A 15,877-nucleotide genomic window follows, 5' to 3' on the forward strand; every position below is an offset into this window, starting at 1 on the left:
AAGAAGAAAGATGGGTGGATCAGAGATCTCTGATTAACTGCTTTGAAATGACCAGTCATTTGTGTAACGGTTGTGTTTGACTTTTAAAGGAAAAGCCTGGTTATTTAAATGTAAAGAGAAATGTAAAGAGGACTCGACAATACTGTTTGTGGTGTTCAGTCTTTTGCTAGGTATTCATCTCAGTTTGACTGTCACCTCCATTTAGAAGCAGCCATGTGCTTGCAGCATTATCTTTCTCTGATTCTGGTAGTATTAGTTGCTTGTGATAGTAAATGGATAGTAAATGGAAGTCTACTTAAGTTACTTCATTCAGAGAAACAGCAAAGCATTCACAAGGGCTGAGAGATGTTTTAGACAGACAGGTAATACTAGAAGAGATGTCATTTGAAGAGGCTTCTTCATCTGTCCCTAGCCCAAAGACTGGTTCATGTTGTGAGGCCCTTGTGTGTATTTTGGAAATGAAGCAGTGGTCTTCAGTAGGAAAACAGATTTTTTCCCCCCCATAATTGAAGGATGGTTAAAGTTGGAGAGTTTTCTCTTGAATGGAGGAAAGAGACTTCTTTTGGGGCAGGAGGGGCAAGGATATTGCTCTTGGGAGCAAAGACTCCTTTTGGGGGGGTATCTTATAATAGTGCTATCTAATCAAGATCCCTGCTCTTGCACTTTCCTCTCCATGGGTCTTTAGGATACTGGTAGATGATCAATGACCCAAAGATAATTGTATTCAAAATATCTCCTGTTCCATAAAGCCCTTTTCTGTTGCTCTCTTTAACAGTTGGTGCTTTGAGGTGTTTTGTCAGAAGCCACCTTGCTGATCCAGAGATGTCATTTTATTTATGTAAGTTTTGATTTATTTTAACTTTACAGCGGAAGTTTCAGAATAGTGTCCTACTGTTTATTATTGGAAAAAATGGTCTCTTCACTACTTAGATGAAGGTATTATATACTAACTCCAAATTTTAATTGTGATAGCCAGTAAGGCCTCTTGGATGTATGTATTTCTCGCCCACCCACCCCCGGTTCTTTCCTGAACCAGCCTTTTTTCCCCCTTCTTGTTCACTTCCTAATCAAACTTTTGTGTTTCACTTTAGTTATTGCTCCTCCCAGATCCATCCTGAGTGATGACAGTTTGACCCTCTTCCAGGTAATGGTTATAGTCCCCTGTCCTGTTTAATTTGTTTTCCTTATTGCAAAAAGCATTGTTGTTTCTTTCTTTTTTTTAAGGATTTGAGTAATTACCACTGTGGTTCTTTATTAAAGCAAGAATAGATTGAATCTAAAGTTACAGAACCTAAGTGGTCTTCCCTCCCTTGTGCTGCAAAATATTGTGAGGACTACCCGTTGATGAGTATAGGTGCTTTTTGACAGGTCTCTTTTTGTAAGAGCAAGACATGATCTTTGATGGGAAAATCTTTGATGGGAAAAAAACTAAATTCTATGCTTCTGTGAAGAGCTTGCAAGACTGGGAAATCTGGACTACAGTACAGAGGGACATCACCAGCATGATAGGGGGGTGGGACATAATAAAGTGATCAAACTTTTAAAATGACAGATTATTATATCTGTGTTATAAAATTGGTTTGGCTTGGTACTGTTTTCAGTACCATGCAGGAGAGGTTGATTGCAGCTCATTTTAGTGCTGAAAGATACGATGTCTCAAACTCTTTCATAGCAAGTTAACCCAGCTATTCAACCCTGCACTGCAATTTGACTGTACCAAAACAAGAATATATAGCACATTATGCACACATCTGCTTGATGACTCAGAAATAAGCCTCGCTATGTTCAGTGGTGCTTGCTCACAGGTGAGTATGTGTAGGGTTTCAGCCATAGTCTTTCAGTGACCCTTACAGTGTCCACTTAGATCCTTTACACTGCAGATAATGCCAATGAATTAGGCAAGAAGGGTCTTCCTTTAAGGAACCTTTAGTCTGCACTTTTGACATTGTCTGCACCTCCCCTCAGAGGTGGCTTTCACATATTGGAGCTACTGTTGTAGCAGAACTGCAAAGTTCTGAATTGTTATACAATCTAAAATGTATCTTGTGTGAGCTGAATTCCTGTCAGGCAGCATTGTCTCACTTGATGATGCTGAGATGAACCTCTCTTTAGGAAAAGGGGATGGTTATTAAAGAAGGTATAAGCCCTCCCATCATACCTGCACCCCAAGCATGTGTATGTATCTTACTGAGTTGCACCTTGGCTTCTGGCACCGGTCACCTTTTAAGGCAATCCAAGAAGTTTGAGTTGATCATCAGTGCTGAAGATCATTGCAGTGACCTTCCCTTCTTCCCCTTTCTTGGGATTAATCTTCCAATTTCCCTAGAGATTTCCTCCTGATTGTGGGACCATGCAGACTTGTTTCCTCTTCTCGCCCCCATTCTTTCTTTTGATCTTCATGCCCCTGGGGCCTCAGACAAGAGTACACACTTGCCAAGTTAACAGTCTGTCTCTGTTTCAGGAGGCTTGAAAATTTGTGCTTTGATTTTAGAAGATGAAGAACTGCTTACGCAAAAGTGTTTTTAGTTGAACTAGCTGGGGTACTGATTTTTTGCAAAATTGGGTGGAACTGAAGCGTCTAAGCCAACAAACTAACTGGCTGTAGATTTCTTGCCCAAAAAACACTATGCAGAACTAGAGCTGTCATTTGAAGGGTATGATAAACCATCAGTCACTTGGAGGTTGAGGGGTCATACAGAGTGTAATGGGAACTGTTTGCATAGTGTATGTCAAAACCTCTCGGGCAGCATATTGAATTAGAAAAGGATTAGTGCTCCTCTGAAGTTGTTTATAATGGAGCTTTCCCAATTCCATCTCTTCCTGGCCAGGCCATGTGGATGAGATACAAGTGCAGCTGCTGTGAAAATTACTGAACGTATAAAGATCCAATAGCAAGACTTCATCCAGGTTTTAGGCCTGTCCCCTTCTTGATGCATGTGCTTTGCTGTAGCCCCCCTGCCAAGAACCTTAGGTTCATCTTCCATCTTCAGTGCAGCCCTACATTGGGACTGTGCTTGTGCCGTTCTGCCTCAGATAGAATTTATTCTAGTTTTAAATGATCACAGGGGGGAGCCTCTCCCCTTTGGAGCTGACGTGACAGCGTTTTCCTGCCCAAACCATCATGTGCTCGAGGGGGGGGTGCCCCCCTCACCCTCAGTTTCTTTTCTGACACCATGTAGATAGAATCTCTCTAGCGATCACTTTGTGCTTCCCGCTCGTTTTTTCAACTGGAAGTTCTCCTTCTCAGTGTTTCCCTGTGAGTTGTGTCCTGTATTGGAACATTTTTCTTAGGTGGTGAGCTTGCTCTCACCAACCTACCCCTCTTCCTGTGCCTTTTACTGGCCGATGACTCCCTTTGGGGTCTTCGATGGCCTACAAAGCCCTGTTAAAGAAATGCATACAGTGTGCAACCAAAATGACCTGCAGCGATGAGCATGATCTGTGCCTGATATGTTTGGGAGAGTCCCACAATGTGACCTCCTGTAAGATTTGCCAGGGGTTTACCCCTGAAGATTGCTCTGACAGGGCTTTTTGACTAAAGGCGGCTCTTTGGGAGAAGGCTCTCATCTCCCTCAAACCATCCAAATCAGGTCAGAAATCAGATCTGGTGAAGGCACCGTCCTCAGTTCATTCGGCCCCTTTGGTTCCCATTCCAGAGCCCTGTTCCAGCCCCTTGTGTGTATGTTCAGTTCCAAAGGGCCCAGCAGCGACCAAACTTCATTCACAGCTAAAGAGAAGAAGAAGAAGAAGAGATTGGATTTATACCCCACCCTTCACTTCCCAAAGGTGTCTCAGAGTGGCTTACAAACTCCTTTCCCTTCCCCTCCCCACAACAGACACCCTGTGAGTAGGTGGGGCTGAGAGAACTCTTGACAGAAACTGCTCTTTTTCAAGAACAGCTGTGCCAGAGTTATGGCTTGCCCAAGGTCATCCAGCCAGGTGGAAGTGGAATAGTGGGGAATCAAACCTGGTTCTCCTAGATTAGAGTCCGCGCACTTAACCACTACACCAAACTGGCATCTAAAGATGTCTACATCTATGGTCTTGTCCTTGGCTCTGATGCATCCTATCTTGCCATCACCTTCACATCCCATTCCGGCTTCTAGTTCACCGGAACCCCCTTTAAAGAAGGCGAAGAAAAGCAAACACAAGGAAAAGACAACCTTTTCCTCTGAGCATCATAGGAAATCATCTTCTCCACCTAGATCCCCCTGGAATCTGATGTCATTTTGGTCCCTCCTCATACTCTGTCGCTGGACTTATACTTCCCGGACATGCAGATGTCAGAGGGTGAAGGAAAATGAGCTAGCCCTCCACTTGAGGACCCATTGTCTCTCAAGCTGGAACTGTCAAGACCCATTCTAAGGATGTAGTTGAGCCCTCCACAGTGGCATCCTTACTATATGTCCTCTACCTATCTACAACAGTGGCCTGATTTTTACTCTCAACATCCTCACCTTGGTTCACCAGGTTATGGTCCCCCCAGGGAGAGTTTTGGTCAACAAGGATCTCAGCTTCATATGATACCTTCAGTGTCTCCAGAGTCTGAATCTGAAGAAGAAGGAGCTGTTGTCTCTTGTTTTAGCTCAGAGAGTCAATCTGAAACCTCCCCAGATGGTAGGGTGGGGGATTCCACTCCTGTCTCTCCAAATGAGGATCTGTGCCTGTATGGTGAACAAATGTTAAGGATGGCTAAGGCATTGGAAATAGATGTCACGACATCCGATAACAAGCCCAAAGATAAGATTTTGAGCCATCTCTACTTGGATTCTCTGGGCATTGTGGCCTTTCCTGTTCTACAAAGCCTGGCTAATCTCTCATCTCGGGTATGAGAGAAGCCCGAATCTATTCTGGCAACTTCGTGTAGGGTTGAAATGCTGTACAAAATCAAGCAGGACTCTTTCAAGTTTCTGGCAACCCATCCTCCACCTTTCTCCCCTGTCACCAAGGAGATGCAGTCACGTCAGAGGCAGGGCAACATTTGTCTCCATCAGACAAAGAGAGTAGACATCTAGACTGTTCTGTAGCCTTGAATTGCCAGGCTATCATGCTACCCCCTTCTATTGCAGCCTGTGTTAGCAGCATCAGAGTGTCCCCCAGTATCTTCACCGCCACTACCAGCCTCCTCCTTTTCAAAAAAGGGAGAGCTTGACTTGACCTAGATCAGGAAGCCACCAGGTTCCGCAGAGGGACCCGAGTCAGCAGCAGCAGCAGCAGAAGTTCTGACTAGAGGTTGAGCCCTAATCAGAAGCCCCCTTCTTTTGGGATAGGCTTGCCTGCTTTTATGCAGAGTGGCAGAGTATCTGTTTGGATAGTTGGGCTTTAACCATAGTTCATACCGGGTATTTTTTAGAGTTTACTTCGCTGCCCTCTTGCTCCTCTACTATAGCAGCAGCTGACAACCCGTTCCCCAAGCTCCAGGTGCAGCTTCATGAACTTTTGCAGAAAGGAACAGTTGAAAAAGTTTCCTCTGGCCTTCAAGCTCAAGGTTTTTGCTTCTTGACAAACAAAGATGGGGGATGGGGGGCCATCTTTGATTTGAGGAGATCAAATAACTTTTTGAAAGTTTCAAATTTCTCTTTCACCAGTTGTGGAATTTCTTACTCTGGGCTTTTGTTTTGGGGTAATAGATCTTAAAGATACCTATTTCCACATAACCATTCATCCCGCACATAGGAAGTACCTCCACTTTAGGCATGGTTCTGAGGTTTTACAGTATTCTTCTCTTCCCTTTGACCTAGCCACGGAATCTAGGGTTTGTACCAAGTGCATGGCTGTGGTGGTGGCACATTTGAGAACTCAGGGGTATGTCATTTTTCCCTACTTGGATGACTGGCTCATTGTAGCTCCCTCCAGGGAACATGGGATGTCAGATATAAATTGGGTTTTGGTGACCTGCCAAAGGCTAGGGCTGGTAAGTTTGATTCTAAGAGACCTGCCCCGGGGTGCCCCAGGATCAGTAAACCTTGTGTGGTGGAATGAGGATGATAACCTGTTCAAAAGTGTTGGTTTTGGATTTTGGGTGCCAGAAACGACCCTTACCACTGAGGTGTCCTTGACAGGATGGGGAGCACATTGTGAGGGCCTTTCCGTACAAGGAAAATGGTCTTTGCTGAGCAGGGAGCTTCATATCAGTATTCTTGAGCTGCTAGCAGTTCATTTCGCCCTTACTTCCCTCGCAGATATTCTCCAGGGCAAGAAGGTCCTAATTCAGACAGACAACACAACCTGCATGTTGTATTTAAAGAAGCAGTGGGGAACGGGATCAAAGACCCTGTGTGCTGGGAAGTGGCTTTCAAGACACTAGGCAGGGCTGCCCTTTGTCCCCATTGTTGTTCGTGATAGCGATAGAACCCTTAGCAAATGCAATTAGGTAAAACCAAGATATCCATGCAGTAAAAATGGGGGGGGGGATACATAAAATCAGCCTTTTTGCAGATGATTGTGCAATTTATTTTACTAACCCTTATGACTTGCTGAATTATCTGAATGATACTATAGCTCAGTTTTCTTTGGTATCTGGTCTATGTGTCAATCTCACGGAAACGGAAATTTATCCTGTTTTTCTCACATCGCAAACAGTAAAGCTAATCAAAAGGAAATTTAGGTATAAGTGGCTAGATAAACCATGGAGATCTCTGGGGATAATGATTCCACAACGCCTAGAAGAACTTTTTGAATGCAACCACAAAGCAGTGCATAAAAAGATAACTCTTAAAATAAAAGCATGGAGCACACAATTTTTTTACATGGACAGAGAAGCTTGATCTTATCAAGAGTATGCTCTTTCCACAATTTCTATTTCTTTTTCAAAATGTTCCCATTCAGATTCCATCTAAGACCTTGAAAATTTGGCAATCCACTCTTAATTTTTTGTGGAATAACAAGAGACCAAGAATAGGGTCTAAACTTCTCAGTTGTCCACTGGACATGGGTGGTTATGGTTTTCCAGATCTGTCTAAATATTATGAGGCTGCACACTTAAGAAATCTCTTAGCCTATTTTAGTCTGGATGACATGGGGGGGGGGGTTGGAAATAAAAAGTGATTGCCCGTGTTTCATTGGAGATATAGTTTGGGCTTCCCCCAAAAATAGACCCTGTGAGGTCAAATTAAACCCCTTCCTGGATGCTACTCAAAATGTTTGGGATGCACACAGAAAAACCTTAGCCCCTGGGATATCTCCAGCATCATCTTTCCTAGGGCAAGCTTGGTTTCCCCCAGGCAAGTCTTTAGCAGAATTTCATGTTTGAAGGAAAGCTTGTTAGACTTCGTGATATAACAAATAAGGGTATTATGAAAGAGAAATCTCAGTTAGAACAAGTAAGTTCTATGAAGATTCCATGGTATCAGTATTTTCAGGTGAGGCATTTACTTAGGTAATGGTAAAGGTTTCTCTTGCTCGAAAGCCAGTCGAATCCGACTCTAGGGATGCGGTGCTCATCTCCGTTTCCAAGCCAAAGAGCCAGCACTGTCCAAAGACGTTTCTGTGGTCATGTGGCCGGCATGTAGACGCCGAGCACATGGAACACTGTTACCTTCCCACTGAAGTGGTACCTATTTATCTACTTGCAATTTCTTCCTTTCGAACTGCTAGGTTGGCAGGAGCTGGGACTAGAGATGAGAGGTCACTCCGTCATGCAGCACTTGGGTCTCGAACTGCTGAACTACCGATCTTCCGGTCTGCAGTTTCAGCATCTTAACCACTTGAGCCACTGAAGCCCCAGGCATTTACTTACAGACCCAGTAATTTGATGGGGTCTTGAAAGGCCTAGCACAGAATTTGAGCGTCTAATTACACAATGGAAAGTAGGTAATAGAGGGCTCATTACAATGATTTACAAGTGGTTAAATGATAAATATTGGACAAAACCAGCAAATTATCAACAACACTGGCACCAGGATTGTGCAATGGATGTCACTGAGCATCAGTGGGCAAAAATTTGGTCATCTACAGTCTCTCTAACGAGAGCTATTAATATATCGGTAAGTATCCAACTCTGAAAAATTGTTCATAGATGGCATCTCACTCCATTACGTTTGCACCACATTTCACCCTCACATAGCCCCAATTGTTGGAGAGGATGTGGGCAGCCTGGTTCTTACATTCACTGCTGGTGGACGTGCCCTGTAATGGTGTAATATTGGACCACTATTTTTTAACTGATTTATGACATTACTGGGCACAATATCCCTATGAGGCCAGAACTTGTCTTGCTTAATTTATGGGGTGGGATAGATGTTCATGCTGTCAGGAAAGATCTCATTTCTTATATGTTGGTGGCAGCCAAGACTTTAGTGGCTAGGCATTGGAAAAATAGTAAACAACCCTCATCAATTATGTGGTTTAATAAGTTATGGGAATACCTAGTCATGGACAAAATATCAGAAGTTATAACCTTGGCAGAGAATCCAGATTTTTTTAAACACTGGTTTCCCTTTTTTGAATATATGGAAAGACATAGTAAGCTGAAAAAGGGACTTCCAGAGAATTTGAAGGTTATAGCTATATGCTGAATAGCTGTTTGGTTTTATTGCTCTTGTGTTTTCTGTATTTTTAATTCTGTTTTTATTGTAGCAGTTTCCTAATAGTATGTGCTACTGCAAATCGTTGCTATATTATATAAATAAAGGTTATTTATTTTTTAAAAAGAATCATATTTCCATCAGGGCCATTCATATAGCGGCTTCTCTGAACTCTACTGCTGATCAGCTAAGCAGGGTCTACCTTTCAAACTACAAATGGTCTATCCAGACCACGTATCTGGTTCAGGTGTTCAAAAGATGGACCTGTTCACTACCTATGAGTCCAGAAAAGCCCTAAGTTTCTGCTCTCTGGCAGGCAGTGACCCCACATCACTAGGGGAATGCATTCCAGATCCCCTGGAAGGGAGCTCTCTTCTATGCCTCCCCTCCAATTTCTCCTTTGGGGGAACGTTCTAGGGAAGATTATGATGGAGAGTGCAGACTGCATTCTTGTTTTGGCCATGGCAGATGTGGTTTGTGAGACTCCTTCAGTTGGCAGATTCGGAATACATAGAAATTCCTCTGAGCTGGGACCCCCTGTTACACCACAATGTAGAATGCCTGCATCTGACAGCATGGAGAATTTGGCCCAGGGCTCCACTTTTGCCCCTGAGGTCTATGACATATTGATTCAGGCTAGGAAGCCCTCTACAAGTTATTCCTACTCTAGGAAGTGGTCGTTGTTTGAGGACTGGGCTGGCACCAAGGGTGTCTCGCCTTTCACTTGCCCATTGACTTTAGTTTTCGAATATTTATTATCTTTAGCACATAGGGGGCTGGCAGTTTCCTCCATTAAGGTACACCTGGCAGCCATTTCAGCACATCATGACTTGGTTGCAGGTTCTTCTTTGTTTGCCCACAAGCTGTCCTGACGCTTCCTTGAGGCCCTAGTTAATGTTTCCCCCCCGGTTCCTAACATAGTTCCACAGTGGTCTCTCTCTCGCTGGTCTTAGCAAGTCTTATGGGAGCCCCCTTCGAGCCTTTAGCCTCTTTCTCATTGGCCATGCTGTCTAGAAAGGTGGCATTTCTAATAGCAGTTATGTCTGCTAGGAGGATGAGGGAGTTGGCAGCCCTTAGAGTGGACCTACATTTCCTGAAGATTTTCAGTGAGAAGGCCATATTGCACTCTAGCTTTGAGTTTTTGCCCAAGGTGGTTTCTAAGTTCCACCTTGCTCAGGAGGTGGTTCTGCCTGTTTTTCCTCCATCTTCTACTTCAAGAGCAGAGAAAGCCTTACAGTCCCTGGATATCAGGGGGGCCCTATTATATTATATTGACAAAACAAAGTCTTTCTGACTGGACAAGAGCCTATTTATTATGCAGGTTCTAAGAAGGGCAAGTCAGCTTCTTCTCAGTCCGTAGCTAGGTGGGTTGTAGCAGCCATCCAATCCTGTTATGAGGCCTCTAGCAAGCCCTGTCCATTTGACATTAGGGCCCACTCCACCAGGGCACAGGGGTCCTTGGCAGCTTTCCATCTCAGTGTGCTGATCGTGGACATTTGTAAGGCTGCAACGTGGGCAGCTGAGGACACGTTTGTCAAGCACTATGTGCTGGACCTGCAATCGAGGAAGGAGGTCGGCAAGGCGGTTCTCCAATCGTTGTTTCAGTGAAAATGTCTCCCCTCCTCCTTCTTGGTGAGCAACTCACTAAAATCCCACTGTGGGGCTGCACTGAAGATGGATGATGAAAACAAAGTTACACTTATCTGTAACTGAAGTTAATAGATGTCTTCTGTGCGGACACACATTCCCTTCCTCCTTCCCCGCTTACTTATTTATTTATTTGATTTTTACCCTGCCCTCCCCGCCAAAGGCAGGCTTAGGGCAGCTTACATAAAAGTTAAAACAGTTAAAAACAAAACAATTATAAAACCAGTCATAAAGTGCTAGTATACAATGTCATATAGTGATGGCGAGACATAATAATAATTGTCTTAATAACAGATCGGTCCAAGTAAGGTACAGTAAGGATTGATGTTATAACTATCTCGATCTGTTCATACTAGTGAAGCACAGGCTGCTGATGGTAATACCAGGGGACAGGGTCCTATGGTGCAGCTCCTTGATCGAATGCCTGGCAGAAGAGCTCTGTCTTGCAGACTCTGCGGAACTGTAGGAGGTCCCTCAGGACCCTGATGTCTTCCGGGAGCTCGTTCCACCTGCGTGGAGCTGCCACCAAAAAGGCCCTGGCCCTGGTCATAGCCAGCCGGGACCCGGGAGGGCCAGACAGTTTTGAGACCCTGACCACAGTGTTCTCTGGGGAACGTGTGGGGAAAGGCAGTCCCACAGGTATGTAGGCCCCTGAGCATAAAGGGCTTTAAAGGTGAAAACCAGCACCTTAAAGCAAATTTGGTATGCTATAGGTAGCCAGTGCTGTGCTTTTAGCGCAGGCTGCATGTGCTTCCACATGGGGCGGCCTAAGAGCATCCTGGCCGCAGCATTCTGCACCAGCTGAAGCTTCTGGATTTGGGTCAAGGGCAGCCCCATGTAGAGAGCATTACAGCAGTCTAGTCTTGAGGTGACCACTGCATGGATCACTGTTGCCAAGTCGTTGCACTCAAGGAAGGGAACCAACTGCCTAATCAGGTACATCAAGTAATCAGGTAAAAGGCTGACTTAGCAGTGGCTGCTACTTGGGCCTCCATCGTTAAGGAGGCATCCAAGAGCACTCCCAGGCTCCTAACCTCTGGCGCTGGCACCAACAGTGCCCCGTCAAAGGTCGGGACTGGGATCCCTAAACCCAGGCCGCCCGGGTTTGAGCTCAGGACCTCCGTCTTCATCGGATTCAATTTCAGTTGGCTCAGTCTAAGCCAACCAGCCACGGCTTGTAGCACCAGGTCCAGATCTTCCGGTCTAGAGTCAGACTGGCCGTCCAACAACAGATAGAACTGACTGTCATCCACATACTGGTGACAACCCAGCCCAACCCAGTGTCGGTGAGGAGGTGGATCAGTAGCTGATGGTCAGCCGTGCTGAACGCTGCCAACAGGTCTAACAGCAGCACCACCGTACCGCCTCAATCCAGATGCCTCCAGAGGTCGTCCATGAGGGCAACCAGTGCCGTCTCTGGCCTGGGTGAAAGCGGGACTGGAAGGGATCTAATGTGGAAATGTCATCCATAAAACTCTGCAGCTGGGCAAATTGGAAACCTGCTGATAGTTACCCAATTTGGCGGGATGGTTTTTTCAAGAGGGGGCGTACCAATGCTTCCTTAAGTGCCCTAGGGAACAGTCCGTCAGAGAGGGACGCGTTGATGATCTCCCTTAGGGCACTTTGTAGCCCATCACAACCAACTTTAATTAGCCACAGTGGGCATGGATCAAGGCTACAAGTGGTAGGGCACACAGTTGAGAGTAATTTGTCGACTTCCTCTAGGCTGAGTGGATTGAAATAATCCCAAACCTTACTAGAAGACGTGTATGGAGCCTCGAGGTCACTCACTGTCTCAACTGTGGTGGGGAGGTCGTGGTGGAGCGACAAGACTTTATCTGCAAAATAGCTTGCAAAGGCCTCACAGCCAATGTCCAATTCCCTAACATTTGGTCTGCCTTGTGGCAGAGTAGTCATGGACGGAATCGCTCTAAATAATTGGGCTGAGCGTGAGCTCACAGACGCAATTGTGGCCGCGTAATACTCTCTTTTAGCTGCTTTGACTGCCATCTCATAGGATCTCGTAAATGTCCTACAGGATGCTCTTGTAGCTTCGTCACGGGTGTGCGCCACTGTCTCTCTAGCCGTCTGAGTTTTTGCTTCCTGGGTGAAGCAAGGAGCCAGCCTAAAGCGAGGGTACAGAGGGCGTTGGGGAGCGATCTCATCGATGGCTGCTGAGAGTTGGCTATGTCAATCCTCAACGAGCTCATCAATCGGATCCCTCAGTGCCATCTGAAGTCATATAGGGGCCATTTGGCTCCATGGGCAAGCTAAAATGTGCTCGCTGCCCAAACAGGGTTGGGGTGGAACATTCACACAGGCCTTCAGGGCATGGTGGTCCAACCGTGGCACTGCCATAGCAAAGATCCGGTCCACTGTATCCCCCGCCCAGGCATGTGCCCAGCCTGGTGTGGGGGCCGTTAGGTTCTTCCTGCTCTGTTGAGTGCTCTGCAGCGGCCTGGGAGGAACTGAGGGTGGGGGGGTGCCCCCCAAGCATGAGACGGTTTGGGTGCAAAAGTGCTGTCACATCGGCTCCCTTGTGATCGTTTAAAGCTAGAAAAACCCTATCCGGCAGACCTGTACAAGTGCAGTCCCAATGTGTGTCTGCACAGAAGACGTCGATGAACATCAGTTACAGGTAAGCACAACTTTGTTTTACCCCTGAAAACATGTCTGTCTCTGCATGGTTTACTAATAGACCTGTGATTATTATCACAGTATTTGTGTTGGCCTCCTTTCCCTGACCCAAGGGAATATGTTGGGTCAACTACACTTTACAGCATGGGCACGTATTTATTACTGAAGGTTCTGGAGCTCAAGCATGTTGGTTGTATTTTCTTCTGTCAAAGGCCTTTCTGCAGAATCAAAGGGAGTCCAACTACATTTAGCTCTTGTATGATGTGTTTGTAAATCCCTTTCCACTGCTGTTATACTCAGATGTAACCTGAAGAGAAGGATTTTCTTGCTGTGAGAAGATAGCTTTGCTGCTGCTTTTTTATATTCTTATTAATGTGGTTAGATATGGACTCCAGCACAGGAAAGGAAACACGAACACTTTAAAGGTATTTTTAAAGCCAAAAATGGATCAACGCAAAATTCAAAAAACGCAGCTGTCAGGCCTGGGGAGGTGATAGTCATCAGTGCTGATTTTAGTTCCATGTTCCCTTCATTTTACCTGTATTTGTGCTCCAGAAAAAAGTGTGCTTATGTATCATAGTCATGTATAGCTTCCAGATAATGGGAAAGATAAACATGGGAAAGATAAACATGGGAAAGAATCACAAATGGGATAGAGGTACTTTTCTTTTAATTACCTCACCAAAAATACCCAGTTGTCAGCAAGCTGCCAAATGGTATTGTATGTTCCTGATCACACTCTGTGTATGTTTTATTTCATGAGGTACTTGCTGTATGTCCCCCCCCCCGTTTCAGTCATCGTCTTCAGCGGTCTGCTTCTATCCTCATGCACATGCCTAGACGCTGCTTGCTTGCAAGAAGATGCCTCGCTATTTACTGTACCGTTATCTGCTTCAAGGTCACAGGTGTTAGAACGGAGTACTCTGTGCTTTACTTTTAATGAGGGAAAACTGTGAGAACTGCTTTGCAATGATAACAACCTAGCTGTTGCTTTCTCAGGGAATTAGGCGCGTAAAACTGCTTTTTGGCTCGAGCGGGAATTATAATAATTGGCTGTCACCATTATGAATTTGCTTTATGCTTTCCAGCTCTGTGAGTTAACGTTATTCTGAACAGAGAATCTGTTCAGTGACTCATGGCCTCAATAAAGTTATCCTTTTCTATGAGTGTGACTCCGTTGATTTCGTGAGACCTGACACCAGTAACCACACGTAACACTCATAAAAGTGCATGCAGCATAGCCGCCACAACAGAAATGGTTAGATTTGAGGCCAGTAGCACCTTAGGGACCAACAAGATTTTCAGGATGCAAGCTTTTGAGAGTCCAGGTTCCCTTTGTGAGATACTAAAGGGAGCTTTGACTCGAAAGCTTGTACCCTGCAACTCTTGTTGGTCTCTAAGGTGCTACTGATCCAGCTGTTCTACTGCAGACCAACACGGTTACCCTCCGAAACAGAAGCTGATGTCCTATCTGACAGAGATGTGACATTATCTAGGATACAATATATTTCAAAGGCTCTGAAGAAACAAAAAACTATTTCTGTGAGACCAAAGAAGTTTCTGACTTGTTTTACTTAATCCATAGACCTCCTGCTGCATGGCATGCTGCCTTTGAAACCTAAGGGGATTTGAGGCATGGATTGTGATACAGCATGGGATTCAGACATTTGGAGGGAATGTCAAGAGTTCCACTGGGCTAATAGATGCTCCTTTTATGAGCTTAAGGAGCTCTTTGGATCCTGACTGCTAAGTCCTTGGAAGATGCAATTTTGCTGCAACAGAAGTGTGATCTCGAAGGTGACATGAGAACTGTGTGCAGCAAATGAGGATCAAATGCACTTTTTTGTGTGGGTATGTTAAACTTATCTGGCAAAGAAAGGCTTTGGAAGCCACTTAGCACCTGAGTCTGGCCTCTGCTCAGATGTGCTTGCAGCCCCTCCGTGCTGGAACAGAAGGCTCTGTGCCTTTGTTTTTGAGTCACAGTGTCATCTTGGTGGGGAGCAGCCAGTTCAGTTTCTCCCCCCCTTCAAAGTCACTTAAGATACTTTAATTAATAGCAGAAGTGCCAGTGGAAAGGTCCCTTGTGTCTTTGAACCGGGTGACTTTCCCACTTGTTTGGAAAGCAACTCCTCCCATCTTCTTTTGTTTTGTGCCATCTTGCCCACAGCTGCCACCCAGCTCATTTTCTGAGATTCCCACACAATTGTCTTGGTGGGAAGATGTGAAAATAAGATGTTTTCTATGGAACCCTGAGAAAACTTAGGGAAAATAGGACAACTGGGAATCTGATTTGAACTACTGATTTAAAATTCATATCTGAAAATGGTGGAAAACACAACAGTGGCCACAGTGGGATTGGAAAAGGTCAGTTTACATTCCAATCCCAAAGAAGGAATGTTCAAACTATCACTCAATTATGTCATACACTAGCAAGGTCATGCTCAAAATCCTACAAGGTAGGCTTCAGCAGCATGTGAATAGAGAACTACCAGAAGTACAAGCTGGGTTTTGAAGAGGTAGAGGAACTAGAGATCAAATTGCCAACATTTGCTGGATTATGGAGAAAGCAAGGGAGTACAAGGAAAACATCTACTTCTGCTTCATTGACTTTGATTGTGTGGATCACCACAAACTGTGGCAAGTCCTTAAAGAGAAGGGAATACTAGACCACCTCACATGTCTCTTGAGAAACCTGTATAAGGGTCAAGAAGCAACAGTTAGAACTGGATATGAAACAACTGATTGGTGTAGCATAGGAAAAGGAGTATGGCAAGGATGTATATTGTCACCCTGCTTATCTATATATCTAATAGTGAACTTGCCCCCAGAGTGCGGATCGCTAAATCAGCGCTCCGGGGGCAGCTGGGGGGCCGGGGAGGTTTGTGCACACGTGGGCCAATCCCCACGTGTGCACAAAAATAAAAAAAGTTTAAAAAATTTTCGGGGGGATGTTTAAATCCCCCCGAAAGTGCAAGAGCGTCTCCTGCACGTGCGCAGGAGACGCTCTGCGAACGCCAACGCCTCCTCCTCCTCCTCCTCCTCGGAGCCGGCAGGCCGGGTGGGTGGGT

At 45.2% G+C, this 15,877-nt stretch overlaps 1 protein-coding gene across 2 annotated transcripts in view; it reads left to right on the plus strand.

Moving 5' to 3' along the window:
- ASPSCR1 (alveolar soft part sarcoma chromosome region, candidate 1) overlaps positions 1–15,877 on the plus strand; it is a 123,943-nt gene that overhangs the window by 77,416 nt on the left and 30,650 nt on the right. For both annotated transcript variants that reach the window (XM_015420360.1, XM_015420359.1), the window contains exons 12-13: positions 776–838; positions 1,092–1,144. In XM_015420360.1, coding sequence (XP_015275846.1) covers positions 776–838; positions 1,092–1,144 — 116 coding nt within the window. The remainder of the gene's footprint in view (positions 1–775; positions 839–1,091; positions 1,145–15,877) is intronic.

This window comes from Gekko japonicus, unplaced genomic scaffold, assembly GCF_001447785.1.
Source record: "Gekko japonicus isolate JY-2015 unplaced genomic scaffold, Gekko_japonicus_V1.1 scaffold360, whole genome shotgun sequence".
NCBI lineage: Eukaryota > Metazoa > Chordata > Lepidosauria > Squamata > Gekkonidae > Gekko > Gekko japonicus.